A 21,676-nucleotide genomic window follows, 5' to 3' on the forward strand; every position below is an offset into this window, starting at 1 on the left:
ATTTTCGAGAGGGCGGAGCTGCCGCTGGGGCGGTGCCCGCTGGCGGCGAGCGTTGGGGCTGCGGAGCTGGTGAGGACCTGGGGATTTCTTCTCCTTCCCCGTGTCGTGGGGGTTAGCGGCTGGGCCTGCTCGGGTCTCCCTGAGCTTCGGGGCTCAAACTGGGATGTAAGTTTATACTAACCCCCTCCCCCCCTGAAGGCTGAATCGCCTCCGCTGAGGAGGCGTTGCGGACCTCAAGGCGCCGCGGCCTCAGCTCCGCCGGCGTCCGCTCGAGGGCGGGCCCGGGGGAGCGCTGCGGGGCAGGAGGCCCCCGGCCCCGAATCTGGAGCCGCGGTGTTGGGCCTGCAGGCCTCGGAGGGCCGGGAGAGCCCTCCAGAAGGCTGGTGGTTTCACGGCGGGTCGGAGAAGTGTCTGTTCGTGCCCGTGCGGTGCGTTATTATCGCCCGGTCGTATCAAGGCGGGAATTTTAAATGCTTGTACGCAAGATGCCGGGGCGTCTTGTTACTGCGGTGCCAGGCAACTTCTCGCTTTTGTTTTCATCTCGGGGAGAAAAAAAAAAAAGTAGGAGGTGGAGGAGGAATCTAAATGCTGGAGCACGCCAGTGCCGTGCTTCAGGTGCTCGGGTTTGTTGGCAGAGCTGTGCCAGGTGTTGGGGATCGCAACAGCGCAGAGGGAGGGGGAGAGTTGTTAAAAACGTGTCGTGGGGCTTCTTTTTTTTTTTCCCTTTTCTTTTTTCCTCCCCTTTCTCCCCTTCCTCCCTTCTTTTTTTGAAAGGCCTGTGAGTCAGACATACAGCATATGCTTGGCAGTCTTTGCAAGTTACCTTGGCAATGCGTGAAAGCATACCCGTATGAATTAAACTTAAGTGTTAAATGTCTTCTGTAGTTATTTTCAAGTAAGCGGCTTACTTTTCTGGCTGTGTAAAGACTTTGTATAGTAGAATACAGTCATAAAACACGATTTATAAAACATAAAAGCTATATAGCTGCAGCACATACTGGCCCAATGAGAAATTGAGAAGGTTTTGTATGGGGTTTTTTTATTTTTTATTTCCTGTCAATGATCTTAAAATAGCATGGTGTCTTCAGTGAATTGTAAGTACATAAAAAAAAATAAGGTTCAATCTCCCTTCTTTGGAAGTTACCATCTCTCCAGAGAAGATTGATGGCTTGTGATGAATGAAGATCCTCAATGAAATCTGAGTAGACAGAACACTCCTATTAAAAAGAGTAGATCTGTTTTTGTACAGGATCCAGATCTAAGTATTTTGCAGAATACACTCAAAAAAGCAAAGACTGGTAGGTCTCACAGGCTTTCATAACTCAGCCTTAGATATACATTGAATGAGGGTAAGGAAAACTTCTGTCCTTAGACAACAATACTTTATGATCTCATAATGAAAAAAAGTGGCGTTTTGTTGTCACTTTTAATTTTTTTATACTTCATTATTCTTTGTAATCTTATGGAATGTTAAGTCTAGTGTATTAAGTTTGTCTCTCCTGTTAAGTATCATGTGACATTCCATAACAATATTTAAAACCAATTAACATGATTTAAAAAAAAAAAAAATGTATTGATGTAGACTCTCAGGAACCAAATGATAACATCAAAAAAGACATCCCCCTTTTTTTGCTAGATATTCTCTTGTTAAACCCCCCTGAAGCTGAATATCACACATGTCTTGAGAAGGTTTGAATGCCTTTTGTTAGCCTTCCCTGTGCATCAGAGAAATTGATCATCATGGGCTTCAAGAAATTCTGCCATGTGTTTGCATGCTCTATTGATATTTTTAACTCGTTTTAAGTGCTTGAGGTATAAAAACAACAAAAGCAATACATTATACCCTGTATGCATACAATTAAAATAGGTTGAATGATTGAAGTAGTTAAAGAAATGGGTTAGAGAAACATGATTTCTGTTGAAGTAAATCTTAACATAAGAACTTGATTTAAAAACAAGCTGTCATTCCTGCAGTGGCAGGAATGATGTATTATTGATTAGCTGCCTTGCTTTAAAACAGTTCTAGAGTGTAAAACAACGCACCCTACACAGACAGGCTTGCTGTTCTGACAGACTGCGATGGTGTTAAATGTGGAATATTGCTGTGTTTAACATGGCCGTGCTTGCTAGAGGCCACGGGGTGGCACAGCTCCTCGTGTGTCTTAAGCAGATCTCAGAGCACAGGTAGCTGGCTCATCTAGTCATTTATTCAAAGGAGGGTTTTATTTTATCTGAATGTACACTGGTTTCAAACTCAGGATGAAAGAAATACAAAACATTCCAGATTTTATTTGATTTTTACCTTCTAATATTTAGGGAGAAGAGGGAAAAGTAGAAAAATGGGCATGAGGCGAACTTTGTACAATAAGACAGTGCAGAAGTAGATTAAAATAGTAAAAACACACATTGGTGTGTTTCTGCAGTCCCAGTGTTAAAAATGTCAAAATGTTTGTTGGAAGGGATCTCTGGAGGTCATCAGTGCTGATTCCCTGCTCAGAGAGGGACTTCTACCAGTATTGGATTAAACCAGTAAGACAGTATGCTGGCTGGATATTGAAAATCTCCAAGAATTGCGATTCTGCAACCTCAGTGCAACCAGTACTGCAGTACCCCCGTCATTTTTTTATCTCAAGTCGAACTTGAAGTTTCCAAGTGTTACGACCTGGTCGCAACTAGTTCATAAATCCGTTGGAGTAAATTAAGCTGAAACGACACCAAATAACTGGTATGAAATTAAGAACAATTTATTAATACAGGGAAAGTGGCATGGTCTTAAGTGCCTTGAGTTTCTAAAGGCATTGTGAAAAGAGAGAGAAGGAAAAGGGAAAAGAGAAAGAGGATAGAGATTATGAGAGAGAGGAAAAGATATTTCACCACCCTTGGATCCAGCGTATAAGTTGTTTGTAGAGTTGATAAATTGTTTGCAGAGTTGCTTCTCCAGTAAATGATGTGCAGGATCAGTCCTCTGGTCAGGACCGGTCCTCAGCGGGCGGGAGCGCGCTCCAACATCCCAAGCCAGAAGTTCTAAGTACCTTAGGTCATTTGCATGTGAGATAGGAGAGGTTGGTAACATCCCTCTTGTCTCCCCACTCCGCCCACTTCTCATGCTAATTGGGACGCCTGCGCATTTGTAGTCTTAGATTGTTCTTGAAATGAGTCGGTGGTCCTTCAAGGGGTGTCTGGTGGTCGTGATCCCCCCCAGTTGCGGTGTCAGCTGTATGACCCCGCTTCTGTGCAAGCAAGGTTGGTGCCTTCATGTTGCAAAGATGTTGCACATGTAGGCTGGCCCCAAGGAAAAGATACTGTTCTGCCTCCACAGGACTTATCTCTTCCTCCAGTCAGAGCTGTAAATCACGTCAGTTAAGGCACAGCAAAGGCATTGTTCTGCTCCCAAGGCCCTTATCTCGTGCCAGACTTGCAGGCCTCTGTAGCACCCATCCCCTCCTTCGGCCAGAGTTGTCAAACACGTTGTTTAAGGCACACAAACTCTGTCCGTCACACCAAGCAAGAGTCTGTGGCTGGTGACCCTTCTTATATCATCTTGGAATACTAAGGAGAGTTTAAGTTGTGTCGTCATTGTAAATATTCCTCAAGTAGCTTTAGGCTACTTCTATTTAAACAGAAATGTTTTAATGTGAATCCTACCACTTCAGATCAGGAAGTAATTTCCTCGAGAGGTGTGGTTTTCCTTTGTTTTTAAATAAGCTTGGATTGTGCATTTGTAAGGGACACATGAGACTTGGAAATTAATCATTTTTTTTTTTTTTACCCCCAACTGAGTTTGTTTTTATTTATGTTCAGGCGATTAGCAATGAAAATGTACAGTCCAAAGAAGGTATTTAGTAATAAACAATCTCTGAACTGGAGTCACTACACACTTAGAAGGCTTGATTGCGAGTGTTCTTGGCTTATAAAAGTAAAACTGATAATGACAAAATATTTATTTTCCAAACCTCATGTTCATAATATGTCATAGGTCACGTTATATTCTGAAAGTATTTTATTCTACTTGGTCTTTGCAGCTAAAACCTTCACACTGACAACAAAGAAGCTAGAACAATGGGAGTGACTAATCTGTGGCAAATCCTTGAGCCTGTGAGAAAACCTATCAACTTGAGCAGTCTCAAAGGAAAAACACTTGCTGTTGATTTAAGTCTGTGGGTTTGTGAAGCGCAGACCGTTAAAAAGATGATTGGAGTAGTTACCAAGCCACATCTGAGGTATGATATCCAGATAAATTACTGTAGTCAAAAGTCTTGGAGCTGTATAATTTAGGTATAGTACTTACTCCAAAATTAAGACTACCTCTGAAATTCATATGACTGTTTTGTTTTTATTCTGTTGTTATCGCTTGTGCTACGTAAGTAAAGGGTGTGAAGTGAAGGCTCAGTCATACTGGCTGAATTCAACTTAATGCTCATGTGTAAGTAGAAGTTCTTGGGCCCAGCCTGCCTTGTCTTGAGGCCTCATCTGTAGATAAGGATGAGATGGATGTAAGCAGAACCATGTTTGTCTTACTGTGATACACCAGATTATTGAGGAACACAAACCAATGTGTCAGTTCCTATATATTTCTGAGGAAGGTAGTATGGGAGTTTCAACTGGTTATTGCAGCAGTTTGGATGCTAGTCAATTCAGAGCATACTGAGAGTCACGCACACTCTAGCCTGATGTGGCTTATACATTAAAATTCTAGTTAGACCTCATGTTGAATTAAATACGTTTAAATCATTCTTCAGGCTTATGAACAACCTTGAAGAATATGTATATTTTTAATTTAAATGAATCGCATACTTAAGGGATGAGCAAGTATAGGCAGCTGTAACTTCAAAGCACTGTTTTCCACAAATTATGCAGGCAAAAATGAAAATATATACAAATTTTTGTAAATGACCTGTTATTGGTTACCTCAAGAATACTGAGTTACTAGCTGCTGTTAGATGTTCCTGTGGCTTCTGTTGAATTCAACTGATATGAAATATCAGCATCTTCAGAGAATATTTTCTTAAAATGTTATGCTTATGACCCCAAATGGATAATTGACTAAAACTTAAAGCATGACCAAAGTCATTACTTCCCTCTGATAGGATGTCCTGTGTGCAGTGGAATGGAAGCATCAGTCCAGATCTCTTATGCAGCCTTTCCAAAGCAAGACAGAGGAATGAACAGATTTCTACCAAAAAAAGAAATGTTTTCAGGCAGTTGGAAATTAGATTGTTTTGCTAAGTATTTTAGAGAAACTTATTGTAAGTGATTGATTTTTATATCATTTGTGAAAATAGAACTAGCCTCAAAAGATCGGCTTATCCTTTTTTGACAACAGCAAATTTACAAAATTAAATCCAGAGTAATGGTCTTTCCATGTCAATCGAAGAGATATAACTGTTTGGTCTACTCTTTTTGACAGATTGATCCTAGAATTACTGGAAAAAGAATGTGCTGTCTGATATTACTGCTCTCAATTTTACTGTTACAGACCAAATAGTTATGATTGCTTCCTTGCAAAATTCCACCTGTCAGCGATGCTGATTTGCATATGAAATAAATTGGCGTGGTAATGGCATCTATGAGTCTGTCTAATAGTACAGCATTCAGTTACTTCAGAATCTGACATACCTATATTGATAGATTTGGCATTAAGATTTTATATAAAAGAATCAATGTAGATGTGTTTGGAAGCAGACTTTTGATATTGTATGTTTTTTATTAAACCTTTTAAATTTGCTTAAATCTTTACACCAAAAAAAAAGATCTTTCTTGTCCTTATGTGGTATTTTCTTGGGAATTTTGTAAAGCTGTTACAAGTTCATAGTAAAAAATCTTCAACCAAAGACAGGGTTATAGATAAAAGGTTTGTTAGCTTGGGGGTGAGGGAATTATAAAATATGGAGAGAAAGCTAAGATTGTTCCTAGGGTAGTCTGAGGGATACAAGGAAAAAGTCTGAAGAAACCAGACTTTGCTAATTCTACATCTTATGGAATGCCTTGCTTTATTGCAGAAACCTATTTTTTCGGTTCTCTTTCTTAACATCAATGGGAATTAAACTAGTGTTTGTCATGGAAGGAGAGGCCCCCAAGTTGAAAGCAGACACAATGAGTAAGAGGAATGAGATGCGCTATGGACCTTCAAAGAAAGTTGGAGCTGCGAGAACAGGGAGATCTTTATTTAAAGCCATTTTAAAAGAGGTGAGTTATTGAGGGCTGTGTTTCAGTAATTTCAATGTGATGGGAAGAAATCGTAACCAAATAAATACAAGAACTTGAAAGAATTAATAGTTTTCTACACAACAATTTTCAACAGTGTTTTGAGGGAACACATGCCTTTGAAATTTGGCCTTACAGCATGTGTTAACTGTTGTTGTAGAAGAGGGACAATGTCAGTTAGAATAATTTTCTTGTTTGATGTGTTCCTGTGCATGTTATGCTGTAGTGAGCCACAGTCATAATTGTTTATTACAGAAATCCAAATTCCTTGTTCTTTAATAGTATTAGTATTGATACTTTTTTTTTTTTCCTAGATTGGGGTATACATGAAAGCAGGAATGCGTTGTGTACCTATGTAAGCTAAGCTAGTGTGTTTTTGAAGGGGTATGCAGAACTGTTCTGTAACGCAGATCTATAATTTTGTAAACTTAGCTGAATAGCTGAGAGGATACACTTGTTGGAAACCTACTGAATTAGGCTAAAAGGAAGATTGTATAGTCGTCTTGGTATAGATGGTTGAGACAACTCTAGTTGCAAAGACTTCCTAATCAGTAATTTTCTTCATTCATTGTTGCAGATATTTAACCATTTTTGTCTATTCAGAATTTTATGAAATGTAATTTATAGACATTCATGGCTTCAGTAGATTGAATGTATCGATTCATCTTTTATTCTTAAATTCTAAAATAAATTCTTTTTTCTGAAATCTGTAAGAAATATATATGAGTATATATCAGTATGTCGTATACTGTGGTCCAGTCTTACTGGGCCAACAGTACTGTACTTTCGTGCTTGATATTCTGGGGGAGCCTGGCATCTGTTGAAAGATGTCTGTGCTAGCCCAGTATTACTACTTGAGTAAACAGCATTGCTTCACAAAGATAAATATTCCTTTGTTACTCTTCTTTTGAAAACATCCTAAATATCTATTTAAAGTGCAAAGGTTTATGTGAAAGAGTAGCCATTAATCATGCTGTGTTCAAGTCCTGTAACTAATACTTTGCTCTTGTTTGGATATTTCCTTTGACTGAATATACAGTGAAGTATATTTCTTCAGAAGTAGTGCTTGTATAGATGTAGTGTTCTATAGGCAGTGCAGCAGTAGCAGTTTTTGTATACATTTGTGTCTGAGAAAAAGCATGCTAATAAGTGGATCTAATTCAGCATTCAGTCTGTCTTTCCCTTTGGTTTCTTTCTTTTAGTGTCTTGAACTGCTGGAGTGTTTAGGTGTCCCTTGGGTTCAAGCAGCCGGGGAAGCAGAGGCAATGTGTGCCTACCTGAATGCAAAAGGACATGTTGATGGCTGCATTACCAATGATGGAGATGTCTTCTTATACGGAGCTCAAACAGTTTACAGGAACTTTGCCATGAATGCCAAGGTAATGTACCTCATCCCCTTTTCACCCTCTCTTTAGACTCTTCCCAAAAATGTAAATAGAAAGAAGGGACTTAAAACAATTACTTAGATGTTATCGTGCTTACCCTCTAGTAGCTGGGTTTGTTTAAAATAGTACATTTAAGACAGGAACATTTTGTTTGATTTACTGGCAATCCGTGTATTGGATGTGAGAGCAAAACTACTGAATTGAAGAACACTTACGGTATTATTGTCTGTGTTTGTAGTGTCCTGTGATGTGTCATATAAAGCTAAGTAGCAAATGTTTTTTTCCCCCTTTTCTCCTCTACAGTGGAGAACTTGAGTGAAGTAATTGCTTCCTATAAATTTACTGTTAGGGCATATGGGAGTGGTCATCCTCCTGGGTCTAATAACAGTGTTCACACACTTGCATCTTACAGGTTTGTTTTATTATGAATATACTTACAATTAATACTGTTAGTCTCCAATTGAACATGGATAGGATAGGGACTGTACATCTGTATCATAATCAATTGTTGCAATCATTCAAAAAAACAAATCAATTTATGACCTTGAGCTGAAGCGTTCATTTGTTAGGAATGCAATTTTCCAGAACTGGTGAAAGGCAACGCCAGATTTCTGTAATTTATACTTTCTCTATAAATCAGAGAGAGGAATGCCTGTGTTCTGTCTGGTGAATCTATCTAGAAAATGGAGGAAAAATAATAGTGGGGTTAGAATTTTAAATAATGTTCATCTGAAAGACTTGCAGAGAAAATACTTCAGTGATAGGAAAAATCCATAGAATGGGAAAAAAAAGCACTATGAACAATTAACTTTTTTAAAAAAATAATTAAAGTTAATGGAAGGTGATTTGCTTTGATGGCACCATGTTTGGGTTTTGTCTTGATCTGATTCTTTTCTTTCATTTATTTCCGTGTCATTCATCACCAAAAATGAAGGTGACCTCAGTGTTTCAGGTGTGCTTTGTTATGTATCTAAGTCAACATAAAAAAATAATTTATGTGAGTGTGTGTCTGTCAGGGGCATCTGTTCCAGAAAACTGGATTATTTTGGATTGTTGGCTTGTATGAGGTTCGGTCTTTTTTTTTTTTTGGGGGGGGGGTGGACGGGGTGGGCAGCAGTGTCCTATGTTTTGATTCATGTTAACCTTGATTTTGTGTTGTTGTGTTTGAGTCCCTCTACCCTTCAAAGCTTCAGGTCTTCCTTTAGCTCATGTTTAATACCCTAGGTAACATTTTAATTTTTTTTTTTTTTTACTCAAGTAGCACATTAGAATGTTTACATGGATTTTAAAAACTGTAGTTCCTGAGATGACTTACACAGCCACTAGTACTGGATAATGTTAATTTTGCCACACTTTTTCTACAAGTAATAAACAAAACACCCTTTAGCTTATTTTACTTTCTTTCAACAATTGATGCCCATACTTAAAACTCGAAATTCCAGAACTGTAGTTACTCATGTGGTGTCCATGCATTACATTATAAATTTTAATTGCTGCTTTATTTTTTCTGCTATCAGACCCCTCTTACGGGGTAGACCCATTTCCTGCAAATGTGGGTGAATAGGGGTGGGTAAGCAATCAAACTGAATGTGATTTAGGGCAGTTCCTTCCCTTTCTGATGTTACAGAAATGAAATGTGTGATAAATTTCTCTTGCAGGATCCGCTTCTTGACTGTTACACAATGTCCTCTGTTAAGGAGAAGCTTGGCTGTGACAGGGAGTCGTTGATTGGGCTAGCTGTTCTTCTGGGTTGTGATTATCTTCCAAAGGTAAGCAATATAATTGTTTTTTATTAGGTACTTACGCTGTCTTGAAAATCAATAAACTATATCAAGGGAGACATGTGCATGCTGACAAAACTGTATGCAATGCGTGATTACTGAGATCTGGTTGAAGAAGATGCTTAGTAAGTCGCTGTAAATTTTATTTGTGAAGGCTTAAAGGTAATCAAAATGGTTCATGAGCATTAATCTTTCTAAAACTGTTATGTATTATTCCAGACTGTTTCTATAATGGAGGTGAAGGCAAAAGTTTAGATATTGATTACATTGAGCAAAGGTGTGAAAACTCAGTTTTTTGTGAGGATGCTTTGTACCCATTCGCATAGATGTACATCCCTGGCAGAGTGGCTGTGGAAAAGGAGAAAAACAGCTTTGTCGATGCTGTTTGGAAGACTTAGTAGTGATGGTTTTGAACTGCCGTTATTAGTAATGCCAGTTCTGGATGCAGTTTGGATGTATCCCCTTCTACTTCTTCATAAATCATATATTTACAAAAACGACAGAACTAAAAGTCACCTATTTGAAAGTTTGCCTAATGAATGGAGAGGGATCTCGTTCATTACTGCTTCACTTTTTTCAATTTTTTTTTTCCTGTAAGCTCTTGAGTTTTTTTGGAAACTTTGAACAGAAGCTGTCGTAATGGCTATTTGAAATGGAAAGGAAATGTGATGAAACTTGATTTCCATACGGTTCATCATATCGTGACTTCAGGCAACGGTTGCTCCCATTCAGGCTTGCAGTGGATATCTAGTTATTCTTAAATCACTGTGTTCCAGTTGGATAAAACTGTCCTTTTAAAAAACTGATACTGCTGAAAGAGCAAATAGCTATAATTATTTTGTTGTTTTTTTTCTGAAATACTTGCTTCTTTTATAAGAATCTTTAAATAGTTGGTTTTTATTATTACAAAATAAATGTCTAAAGAGAGAGGGAGTGAAAAACATAGTGGCTAATAAGTGGTTATTGTAATGGAACTAGCAGCTCCCGGAATGCCAGCTTCTTGCATAGTCCTAAAGGGACACGATTGTGCAATGTCAGATAGATCTTTTGAGTTACTGCAGCCTAGCAAAGTGGAAAAAGATAGAAGCTTCTAAGGAAAGCTGAATTACAGGAATGCACTGGGAATGGGGATTGGCAGAACAAATAAATGAGAATACCACTCTATGATTGCACTTACTTTACTTTGTTGAATATATATCAAAATGACACTTTCCTTGCAGAAGCTGAATATCTGACTCTCTACCTGAGTGTCTGGCTGCAGTCCAATGAGAACTTCTCATTGGTTTTGAATGTGCATTTATTTCATATGGTTGCCCATATTCAGTTCAGCCATTACAGCTGAATGAAAATAAGCTGTAGATTTATTTGTAATAATGCTGTAGAAAGCACACTCAATACGATCTTTATATTCAACTGTATGATTCTTGGCAAAATAGAGTAAGGATTGAAAGAGGAACTGGAAAAGCATCTATCACCTCTCTGGGCAACCTGTTCCACTGTTTCACCACCCTCACTGTAAAAAACTTCTTTCTTATACCTAGTCTGAATCTACCCTCTTTTAGTTTAAAGCCATTAGCCCTTGTCCCAGGCCCTATTAAAAAAGTCTGTCCCCATCTTTCTTATAAGCCCTCTTTAAGTACTAAAAGACTGTAATAAGGTCTCGCTGGAGCCTTCTCTTCTCCAGGCTGAACAACCCCAATTCTCTCACACTTTCTTTGTAGGAGAGGTGTTCCAGCCTTCTGATCATTTTCGTGGCTCTCCTTTAGTTGTTTTGGATCAACTGACTTTCACTCTTGAGTATGTTTAGGAGTTACTACAAAGTTCTGGATCTCAGTCCATGAGCTAGGTTCCAGAAAAGGAACCTCCAAGGTCAGGTTGGACGGGGCTCTGAGCAACCTGATCTAGTTGAAGATGTCCCTGCTCATTGCAGAGGGCGTTGAACTAGATGACCTCTAGAGGTCCCTTCCAACCCAAACTATTTCATGATTCTATGAAAATACTTTCTGTTCCTATCCAACTATTATCCATAGTGTTAGTCCCTTTTCCTATAAAGCACCTACATACTACAGATGTAATAATGGAGTAAATATCAAAATCAAGCATGCAATTATTGAAAGGGAGGGGAGGAATTTATTGGGGTTTTTAATTATTTTTTCAGAAAATGCTCTTGCACTTTGTCACCTCTCAGAATTGATTTTGCATAAGTGCTTCAAATATTAAGCTGTTTCTGCTGCAATAAAGTATCTCTTTCCTGTGGGTGAAAGCTTTTTGCTGGGTTTATTCTCTCTCTTAAGTATCAGCCTTTTGACTCTAACATCCAAAAGATCTGTCTTCTTGTCTTTCCAAGACAATTCTGAAAAGTTTCAGCTCTCTGGCAGTTAGCTGGCAAGAATGTTACCAGTATTTATGTTGTTGTCCTGTTGCAGATAGCAAGAAGGAAAACAAAACAAAGAAAACCTCTTTCCCTATTGTTTTCTTCTATCTTGTTTTATCTGAGCTGCTACTGAGCGTAAGAACATTTTATGCAGCTTGTGTGTTATGCTGGTAGTACAGCTGTAGTCTGTTACCTTCTCTGACTGTAAAACTTGGTCAAAAATTATTTTTCTCAATTTATTCTCAACATATGGGACCATTTTTGTCATTTCTCTACATAATGTTATGAAGGAAGTTTTTATGAAAACCTGAATACTTTGTTTGTCATTAAATAATGTTTCATATTTCTGTCTCTATAGGGCATTCCAGGAGTTGGGAAGGAGCAAGCTTTAAAGTTAGTTGAGACTTTGCGAGGTCAAAATTTACTGCAAAGGTAAAGTGAAAATTTATGTTGCATGCTGAAGTACTTGATTTTATTCAAAGGCTTGCTGGTATGTACTTCAGCTCCAAGGCAACGTTTGTAATACTTTAATTTGGAGGGGGAGAAGAGATTACCACATTCCTTACTTTGTATTTGCAAATGAATTATGCATTCTGCTAGGCAAACTTCTTAATTGTTTTAAACATTATCTGGGTCCTAGCTCTTGAGCAAGCAGTTGTATGTTGATATATTGGAAAGGAATCATAGGGAGTGATGAGAGACTTTTGCTGACTTTTAATTGGATTGTGGATCAGGACATGGGATACCAAATGCTTTTTATGTTTGTTATCATAATGTGTGTGTCAATACTAGAAATCCAACAATCATATAATGTACTTCAAAAAAAAAATCTATTTCGTAAATTAGAAAGCTGTTCCTTTGGTAAATGCCTGAGAAGTATAAAGGGAGTATTTTTCAGTGTTTTAAGTACGAAAGTTAAAAATATTTCTTAATCCTTTTAATATCATCCTCTTAGGTTTGAGCAATGGAAAGAACAATGTCAGTATGATAATAATCCACCTTTGGTTGTTAAAAGAGTAATTCACTGTTCTGAGTGCCATCATCCAGGTCAGTGTGAAAAGTGCTGAATTTTGTTTTTAGCCTAATCATTTGTTTACTTTTTGTTCTGGGTGTATGGGGTGGGGGTTTTGGGTTTTTTTTATGACTAGCATTAAAACTGCCTGTCTCATCATTCAGCTTCTGGGCTACCTTCACATTTTCAATAATGTGTATATGTATCTTTATATAAAAATTTTGACTCTGGGTACTACCTTTCTTCAAATGTGAAACTAGGTAAGCAGGTGGAATCTTACCACAATGCTGTTGTGTGATCACAGGTGTTTGCCTTTTTAACATTATCAGTAAAGAAAGTATGCTATACTGACAAGGAACTATTTCTTTAGTTGCCTGAATTGGTCTTGCATGAAGACAACTGAACCATTACCATTGCTGGGTTTTGCTGCAGTGTTTTCATAAAAAGAAATCAATCTTAAGGAATCTCATTTCGGTAGCATCTTTGATCAGTGAGCTCGTTCAAACCCGTCACTTGGAGAAGGAAAAGCTTCTTTCAGATATGTTACTTATATACATTTGTGAGGATGTCACAGACTACTTCTGTAGTTTTTTAGGTAAGAAAGTTTTCAGCATAAGGTCTGAAACTTGGGAAAAAGTCTTAAAAAAAAAAAAATGAAAGCATGCTCATATTTGTCAGTTTTCACTGTAGATATAGAAATACCGCTAATGCACGCAGATCTGCTTACAGCTACTATTCATGTCAGATTCATATGTGTTCCGAGTTTTGTATTTGTACTATTAGCTTTGTATATTTGGAGATTTTGAAAACCTGTTTTCTCCTCACGCTTTGTGCATCTGTTTCTACAGGATCTTACAAGGAACATGAGCACAGTGGATGCAAATTCTGTGGAAGCACTAGATACTGCAAACCCAATGGCTCCAAATACTGCTGCCCTTGTGAATGGCATCAGTTAGAGCAAGTGAAGCAAGCAAGTGCAGTGGAGGACAATATCAGAAAGTAGGAATGTCTTGAAAATTGAACTGTTTTTCCCTGCGTTCATGTGCAGGGTGAGCGTTTATATTCTGCATTTTTCCCATTTGTATTCAGTTCCTAACACATTTGTTTTACCTGCAGAAAAGCTAACAGTTGTGAGGGCTTTCCGTTCTCTGAGGTAACAAACAAGCCTATTTAAAGATAAATTTTTTTAATCAATTAATTGAAATTTCATATTTCTGCCCTCTCTTAAACTGTCTCTTTTTTGTTTTATCTCAAGGTTATCCAAGAATTTCTGGTAAACAAGAATAAATTAATCAAGATAAAGGAATGCCAAAGGCCAAATTTATTGTCCTTTCAGGTATATAACAGAATACTGGATATTGAGCTCTGTAGTTTTTTTGTTTGTTAGCAAGGAAGGCATCTGTGATAATTTTGATCTTCATTGGTAATTTTGCTGGAAATAAGAATTAAAGACTTCATTTTTTTTTTTTAAAGCCTAAAATTGAAGACTTTGATAAAAAATAAGTTGATGTAAAAAAGTTTGTAGAAAAGTGGAAGAAAGAGAACTCAGAAAAAGGTCACTTGCCATTGTTTTGTTTTTCCAGTGTCCAGTATTACTAAATCAGATTGCTGAGTGCTGCATGAACTATAGTGTATAAAGTACTATGTGGTTATATGGCATGATATATGCTTCAGGGATGTTATCTTTTTTGTTTTCACCCACTTTTTGTAAAGGTATTAACAGATGATACAGCTCTTGTTTTCACTCATACTTGTTTCATCGTCATACTGAAACGGTGCATATGTGGTAACTTTGGGTATTAGCAAGTCATGATTGTAGACTTTTTTTTTAACATTAAACTTTCTTTTCAATGATTGTTTTTGGTATCATTGAGATAACCAGCTTCTGTATATAACAAGCAGAAGTGGCTTTATTCTGATTGTTTCCATTCTGATTGTTTCCCATTTTCCCAAAACCAGATACCAGGCTTGTATTTAGAATAGAATAGAATAGACTATTTCAGATGGAAGGGACATACAAACAATCATCTAGTCCAACTGCCTGAACACTTCAGGGCTGACCAAAAGTTAAAGCATGTATTAAGGGCATTGTCTAAATGCCTCTTAAAACACTCACAGGCTTGGGGCATCGAGCACCTCTCAGGAAGCCTGTTCCAGTGTTTGACCACCCTCTTGGTAAGGAAATGCATTAATATATGCGTGTTAGCATTGTTTTCTGAGAATGACTTTTATTTCTTTTTTTATTGGTGAAAGCAGATCTTTTACAATATTTCATTTTCCAGGACTGATTACAGTGTGAGAATTACATACAGCGTAACAACTGCTGTTGAGCAATGTAGCTTTAATGAAAATCCATGTTCATCCTTCTCTCACATGCAAAATACATAATTTTCACAGCTCCTTGCATAGCTGATATGAATCTGATCAGGTGTTTAGCAATTGTCTTATTCCTGCTGCTGCCACTACACAACTGTTCCCTTGGCTTGTTATTGACAGCTGATGAATCTGCCCTGTTACGAATGACTGTTCCCTCCCTCAGCAGTGAGATATCGTTAGGCATTACAATAATCTATAAAAGCATTCTAGATATTTTAAGTGTTTAGTCCTGTGTCCCTACTACATAGCTGTCTAAGCATGATATTTAACAGAATAAGAAAGTTTTAAAGTTTGAGGTGTTTTTTTTCTACTAACAGATATTTGCTTCTGAGAAGATGGAATGGACCAAACATTATGCTTGTAAGAAACTGTTAGCACTATTGGCCCATTATGATATGATCCAGAGAAAATCTGGATACATTGATTCGAAACAACTGCAGGCAATAAGGTAATGTATTTGATTTCTTGAACTTAATATGTTTACTTCTGCTGCTGGAGAAAATAATGGGTTTTTTCTGTTTTTTATGGAAATATAATGGTTTTCTTCCATCTCTGTTTCAAGCTTTGTGCTCATTTTGAATAGAGGTAAAAATTTAGATCAGTACACCAATTCTTATACTACTGCTGCACAAAGTAATACATACAGCAGTTTCTTTTCATTCTAACTGACAATAGCTGCTTTTCCCTATGCTTACTTTCTATTCTGTTTCATTGGATCTGCACATGAGATTTAGTGTTATAGATTTGATCCTCTGCTCAGATTCTTAGCAGAAGTTTAATTGACGTCTGTGATTCAAAATAAGAGCCTAGGCTTAGAAATGAGCATCTGCGGATTCAGTCATCATCTCTGATTTGTTATCAGACCTACCAACTGGTGTCGTACAGTGTGTCTGATGACATTATTGGCTTACAGTTCTATCCTGCTACCCCTTCTTCTCAAAACAACATTTTCATTTAGGACTGCTGCATTTAGGAATACAAAAATGGCCAAGTGTCCTGTTACTAAAAATGGATATGCAGGAAAAAAAAACAAGATAAGCATGTAACTACTTTCCCCTAGAATATTTTCCCAACATCCAGGTTTCTGTACTCAGTGGTTTTCTGAGCCAGAATTAGTACCTTCTTATTCTATCAGCCCTAAATACGTTTGGGTTTTTTTTTTTTTTTTTTAAATGATCTAATCTTTTCTTAAACTTACGTAAACTTCTAGAATCTAGCATCTGGCAAATCTGAACTTCACTGTGTGAAGGGAATTGTTACTTATTTTAACTTTAGTATCTGAGGGTTTCATTTCCCAAATGAAACCCAAATTCTGCCCCCCAAAATTATTGTATTGCAAGAAGGTTAGTAGTTTTTCCCTGTTCCTTGATGCTGTTTAGTATTTTATAGACCTTAATTTTGGGGGACAGAAGGACATTCAGTAGCAATGGGATAGTATCTCTTCTGGTTTGATGTGTCATGGTCTGTTAAATTATTACTTGCAGAGAAGCTGTTCTATTTAGTGTTATCTTTCAAAAGAGTGAAGATCTGGTTCGGGGCTGCTTTTTGAACAGGTTGGCTGGATAAGTTACCAGCATTTACCTTGGTGAATGAATTAATTTACATCCTCTGTTTATAACACTTTGTAGTGTTTCAAGAGTTTAGAAAACAGATCATGCATGCTCTAGAGTGTTTCTTTTGTTAACAAGTGTTTAAAAAAGCAGTAATGATTCAGCAGGAGCCTCTTCACATGTAGGAACCAATTAAACTGGGGTGTAGATAACGTTTTTAGAAAAATCTCATAAAGGCTGACAGTCCCTGCTCAGTTCATGTTTTATCTTCCTTCTAGTTCTCATGCAAAAGATATAAATGACCGTGTTTGGTTGTTCAGAAAATTACTGTCTATGGCAACAGCCTTCTCTGCGGCATTAGTTGGAGATATCAAACTGACGTTTGTAGGAGTCTGCGCTACAGTTGTCAGTTACAGAATAGCTTTTTGATTTCTTGTTATGCTCCTCTGAGCTTTAAAGAATAAAAATGTTTCAGTACTCAAATCTAGACCCAAAATTTTACTGTATAACTTATACAGAGAAGTAGTGTATTTTTAAAAAAGTGTATTAATTTCACTATTACAAGAATATTTTTCCCTCTGAATCATTACAAATTAGAGCATTTAAATATTTTTAGGTAACTTAGATTTTTCATTTCCAGTTTAAACAATATCATTTAAATGGCTTCTTTTTGTTCTTACAGGATAGTCAAGACACGTGTTAAAAACGGAACTCCTTGTTTTGAAATAGAGTGGCAAAAACCAGGTTGGTCTGATTTCTATGTACATTATGGAACAAAACAGTTCATAGAAAAAGAGAAAAGCATGCTTTAAAGAGGAAAGGAGTTTGACAACATTATGAGGCAATGAAACGTGGGTGAGATTGGAAACTGTTCTATGAAAACAATAGAAAATGTGCAGCAAATTTCACATACCCTGAAAGTAAAAGCAATTCTTTAAAAAAATGTCTACCTAGAAAGCAAGGGACTCTGTCTTCAGGTACCTTTTCTGGTACATGTTAATAAGACCTGGACTCTGTATTTCATATCTTATTTCACTATGTACCTGAAGCTGTGACTATTTACTAGCTAGTAATTTTTCTGTTCTGACAAACTTCTACCTTTAGTGTGCCCGTTTGTGTGAGGAGACTGGCAGAAAGAAAAAGACTTCACTTGTAGCTAAATATCAAACACTGTACTATTGACCTTTTTACATACCTTCTTTGTAGGCAAATCTTTTGGTCTTTGTTTTTCTTATTCCCTACTTTTGATATGTGTGTATAAACATGTCTGATGTACATTCATAAATTTTTTAGAACATTATGTTGATGCAGAAGATGAGCCTGCGGAGTTATTTGTAGTCACAGTAGAAGAGGAGTCTTTGTTTCAGGCTGCTTATCCTGATGTTGTTGCCCTTTATCAAGCGGAAAAATCAGAAGTTCTGAAGAAGAAACAGAAAAGTAAGTCCAAAAGCTTATTTCTTAGGAACTTTTGGGTCTTGCCAGAATACAGGAAGCAAAAGCAACAAATATTTCTCACACTGTTGAGAAATACCATCTTTTGTCAAGATTAGGGCATGATTTCTTTCAGGGACTGTGCTTTTTTCATACCATTTTATACTTGAGCACTAGGAAATCTGAACTGTGGTTAATATGCCATTTTGATACACCCTTTTTATTTTTTTCAGACAGGAAAGACAGACCAAAAGAAAAGGAATTATCAAATGTTTATGAAGTTAGCGATCTTCTGTCTCAAATGAATTTAAAATCTAGATGTGGAATTCTTCCTGTGCAAGACTCCGTGTCAGATATAAGAACTGCCCCAGAAGATCAGATACACCCGAGAAGTACTGAATCAAAAGATCTAGGGTTAGCTGCAGCTTCCTGCGTAACAACTGCTCAAATGCCAGCATCAGCAGCTGCTCTTCCTATGACTGCGTCGCCTTTCTTGCTCTTACAGAGTACGTTGGCTGACTCATCTGTATTGCCAGCACAATGTACTAAAAATTCAGGGATCTCATCCTTTTCTTCTATAACAGCTGGTCTACAGCGGAGCAGTATTGATTGGGAAGGAACCTTCTTCAGCACTTCACCAGCCCATGAAGGCGATACCCGTGATCCAGTAGCTGACTTTACTTGCATAAAACACTCGCATCCACTAGGTCATGAAACAGCAAGAAGTAGCTCAGAATATTCTGATGCCACGCAGTCTGATCAACATCATTCTGATAGCGCGGATGATTTGGTTTCAAATAATGCTATGGGACAACTTCAGAAGTGGTCTTTAAGTGAGCGAATACTTAAGAAGACTTCCATTCCATCAAAGCATTTGTTTGAAGATGTAATGCAACTGGAGTCTTTAAAATGTTTAAAACAAACAAAAGAAACATTGAATCCTGATAAAGATTATGTCTCTTCCTCTTGTCAGTTAAATAAACTAGTGCAGGAAGGTAAAAATGTGCTATCAGAAAACTACACAAGGGAATCCAGCATACACATTTATCAAGATCAGTACAAAAAGGCTGACAGCCTGGCTGAAATGATGCAAAAAGACCATAATATAAGCAGTTCAACATCTCTAGCCCTCAGTGGGCAAACAGAGACACTGTGTCCTGGGTGTGAAACGCTTCCAGTGTCTCAAAAGCCAGCAGATGTAACTGGCTGTCACATTAAAAAAGCTTGTACTCAAACTACTTGGAAAACTTCTTTTAAAAAGAGTGTGTGTCAGAACAGATGTTCTTCTAGTGAAGACAGTGATGATGGGAGCATGAATAAAAATCTAATTTATGAGCAGCAGAAAAGGCAACTGAACCCTGCTCAGTTTAAAAAATGTTTTACAGAGAAAAGGAGTAATGTTGTCACTAGCAAAAGAACAAACAGTGATTCAGCCCTTATAATTAAAGGGAAGAAGAAAAAGACCAATTTAAAAAAAGCTGGTAATAGTTTGTCATTGCAAGTATCTCCAAAACCATCCTCTGTAGGGGAAGTGAATTGTTTCCGAAGTCCAGAGCAACTGTTGGAGACGTCAGGTTCTGGTCCCATGCAGCAAGCCAAAAGTGCTGTTGTGACTTATGCATGGGCAGACAGTCCCCTTCCCCTGTCTGAAAGACTAAAAGGAAGAATCAAAATCAATTAGGTTCTCCATAAAATAGATTATAATAACAATTAACTCTGAACCTTCAGCTCTGTTACAGAGTTCTTTCCAAAAGTTTCTGCAGCGTGCTCTATCAATTTTAAGTGGACACAGTTTTGTTGAATAAGAAGTGCTGTGAAATGCTGCATACTGGAGCTGAAGTTTGAAACTAAAATGTTAGCAAAAGTACCAAATGGCTGATCATAGGCAAGTGCCAGTTATTCTGGACTTGATTACATTCTGAACTTGATAAATAAGCGTAAGGATATAGTACACAAGGGAGCAGGGAGGTTTATTTACAAAATAAGATAGGTTTTTTCCCAGCCAGTTGTGAGGGTTTTATGTACAGCTATTAGTCCTTCTTATAAAAGCAGACTTATTAAAATAGTGCCTGCACTGCTGTTGGATATTCTTAATAAGACAAAGTGATACAGCTCTTTCCAACTGAAATTTTCCATTCTGCTCCACTAACTTCATTTTGCTAGTTTTAAAATGGGTTTTCAAATCCTGGGATGCTGGTTGTGTTGATTATATCTGAAGGACCAGATAGAGACACACAGCAGATGTACCTTGCAGGGTAGCTAAGTTTATATCTGCCATGCCTTATAATAAAGTGTTCTTTGAGTGTGTGCATCTTCCAAAGAATGGAATAAGCCATGTAAGGATATTCTGGTTTTGTAGCTGTCGTATCTAATATTTAAGGAAATTTGATGGCTGTTTTAATCAAACATTTATAGTTTGGGGCATTTTTTCTTAAAGAAGATATGAAATCCCATCTAACACTTCTACTTATAATAGAATGGAGGTTAAGTTACAGAAAATCAAAATCTAATGATGATATTACAGATTCTTTGAATAATATTATGTAAATGTTTATTTTTTAAAGGAGGAACTTCAATACAATTGCATTTTTGAAGGTGTTCTTCCTACCTCTTTAATATAGAAGCAATCTGTTCATACAGGAAAAAAAAGTTGTCTTCAACAGCTTATTAGAAAATGGCTCCTTGCCTGTCTTTAAGCATTCATAACTTTTTATATGGACCAACCAGAAGGAAGGCCACTCTTACCAAGATAAAATGTTAATAATAGAAAATTAGAATATCCATGCCTTAATGAAAATGTCAATTCTTTCTTCATAAAGGCCAAGGCTTTAAAAGTTAGGAAGCTAAATTCCAGATGTGTTTAAGGAAGAAATAGGTAGTCTATAGATAATACAATCTGTAATTAGCCAAAATGGTAGTTTCTTATTTTCCTCTGGACAGATGGAGAAAGTTTATTTATAGTTGATTTTCCAAATGAGAAATGTATTATGGAAATTAGCAAAAAATACAAAATATTGGAAGCTCACTTTCAGTTTTGAAGATGGTCTCTCTCTTCTGGAGACTCTTAATCACCAAGCTGATGTGAGAGGGTAGCTAGAAGAATAGAATTGCTAAGTAAAATAAGAGTAGCAGTCACCTTGGGGACCATAAATGGAGAGGTTCCTTATGCAGTGGTCAGTAGTGGAGAGATCAGACCATTTTTTGTAGAAAAACATTGTTATTGGTTATGTATGATTCTTTTCCTTGCTGCTGGTTTTTGAATACTGAAAGTTGGAATCAAGAGTTTGAATTTTCATTAATAAAAATGCCAACATCATGTGAATGACCTCACTTTTGTTTGCACCTAGTTTATGAGAATGCACTTTTTTGTTGGAGGGATCATAAAATTTCACCTACAGTGTGTGGGTTTCTGTGTTTTAGGGTTTTGTTTAGAATTGGGGGGCAAAACCGGTTTTGGAGGGTTTTTTGTTTGTTTTCCAAATCTGGCTGGGATGACAGCTTTAATGGATGATTTGCTGAAAATACTGTGCCAGAATTATGACAAGTTCATGTTTTGCAGATGA

The 21,676-nt window shown here is 37.2% G+C and overlaps 1 protein-coding gene across 1 annotated transcript; it reads left to right on the forward strand.

The window, feature by feature from the left end:
- The first annotated feature begins 70 nt into the window (after positions 1 to 70).
- Positions 71 to 21,416, forward strand: GEN1 (GEN1 Holliday junction 5' flap endonuclease). The gene is made up of 14 exons (XM_068404476.1): positions 71 to 165; positions 4,023 to 4,220; positions 6,000 to 6,186; positions 7,407 to 7,583; positions 9,248 to 9,358; positions 12,103 to 12,176; positions 12,700 to 12,791; positions 13,605 to 13,755; positions 13,873 to 13,909; positions 14,012 to 14,092; positions 15,450 to 15,580; positions 17,365 to 17,426; positions 17,976 to 18,119; positions 18,347 to 21,416. The coding sequence occupies exons 2-14, from the start codon at positions 4,060 to 4,062 to the stop codon at positions 19,792 to 19,794; spliced, it is 2,856 nt and encodes a 951-aa protein (XP_068260577.1). The 5' UTR covers positions 71 to 165; positions 4,023 to 4,059; the 3' UTR covers positions 19,795 to 21,416.
- Positions 21,417 to 21,676: the final 260 nt, after the last annotated feature.

The sequence above is a fragment of the Nyctibius grandis genome, chromosome 1 (assembly GCF_013368605.1).
Source record: "Nyctibius grandis isolate bNycGra1 chromosome 1, bNycGra1.pri, whole genome shotgun sequence".
Taxonomy (NCBI): Eukaryota; Metazoa; Chordata; class Aves; order Nyctibiiformes; family Nyctibiidae; genus Nyctibius; species Nyctibius grandis.

Bases quoted from the DNA above. Each gene is read 5' to 3' on its own strand.
- GEN1 (XM_068404476.1), top strand. From the start codon at position 4,060: ATGGGAGTGACTAATCTGTGGCAAATCCTTGAGCCTGTGAGAAAACCT. The intron at 14,093-15,449 runs GTATATAACAGA...TTCTACTAACAG, and splicing joins CAAATTTATTGTCCTTTCAG to ATATTTGCTTCTGAGAAGAT. The intron at 17,427-17,975 runs GTTGGTCTGATT...TAAATTTTTTAG, and splicing joins AATAGAGTGGCAAAAACCAG to AACATTATGTTGATGCAGAA.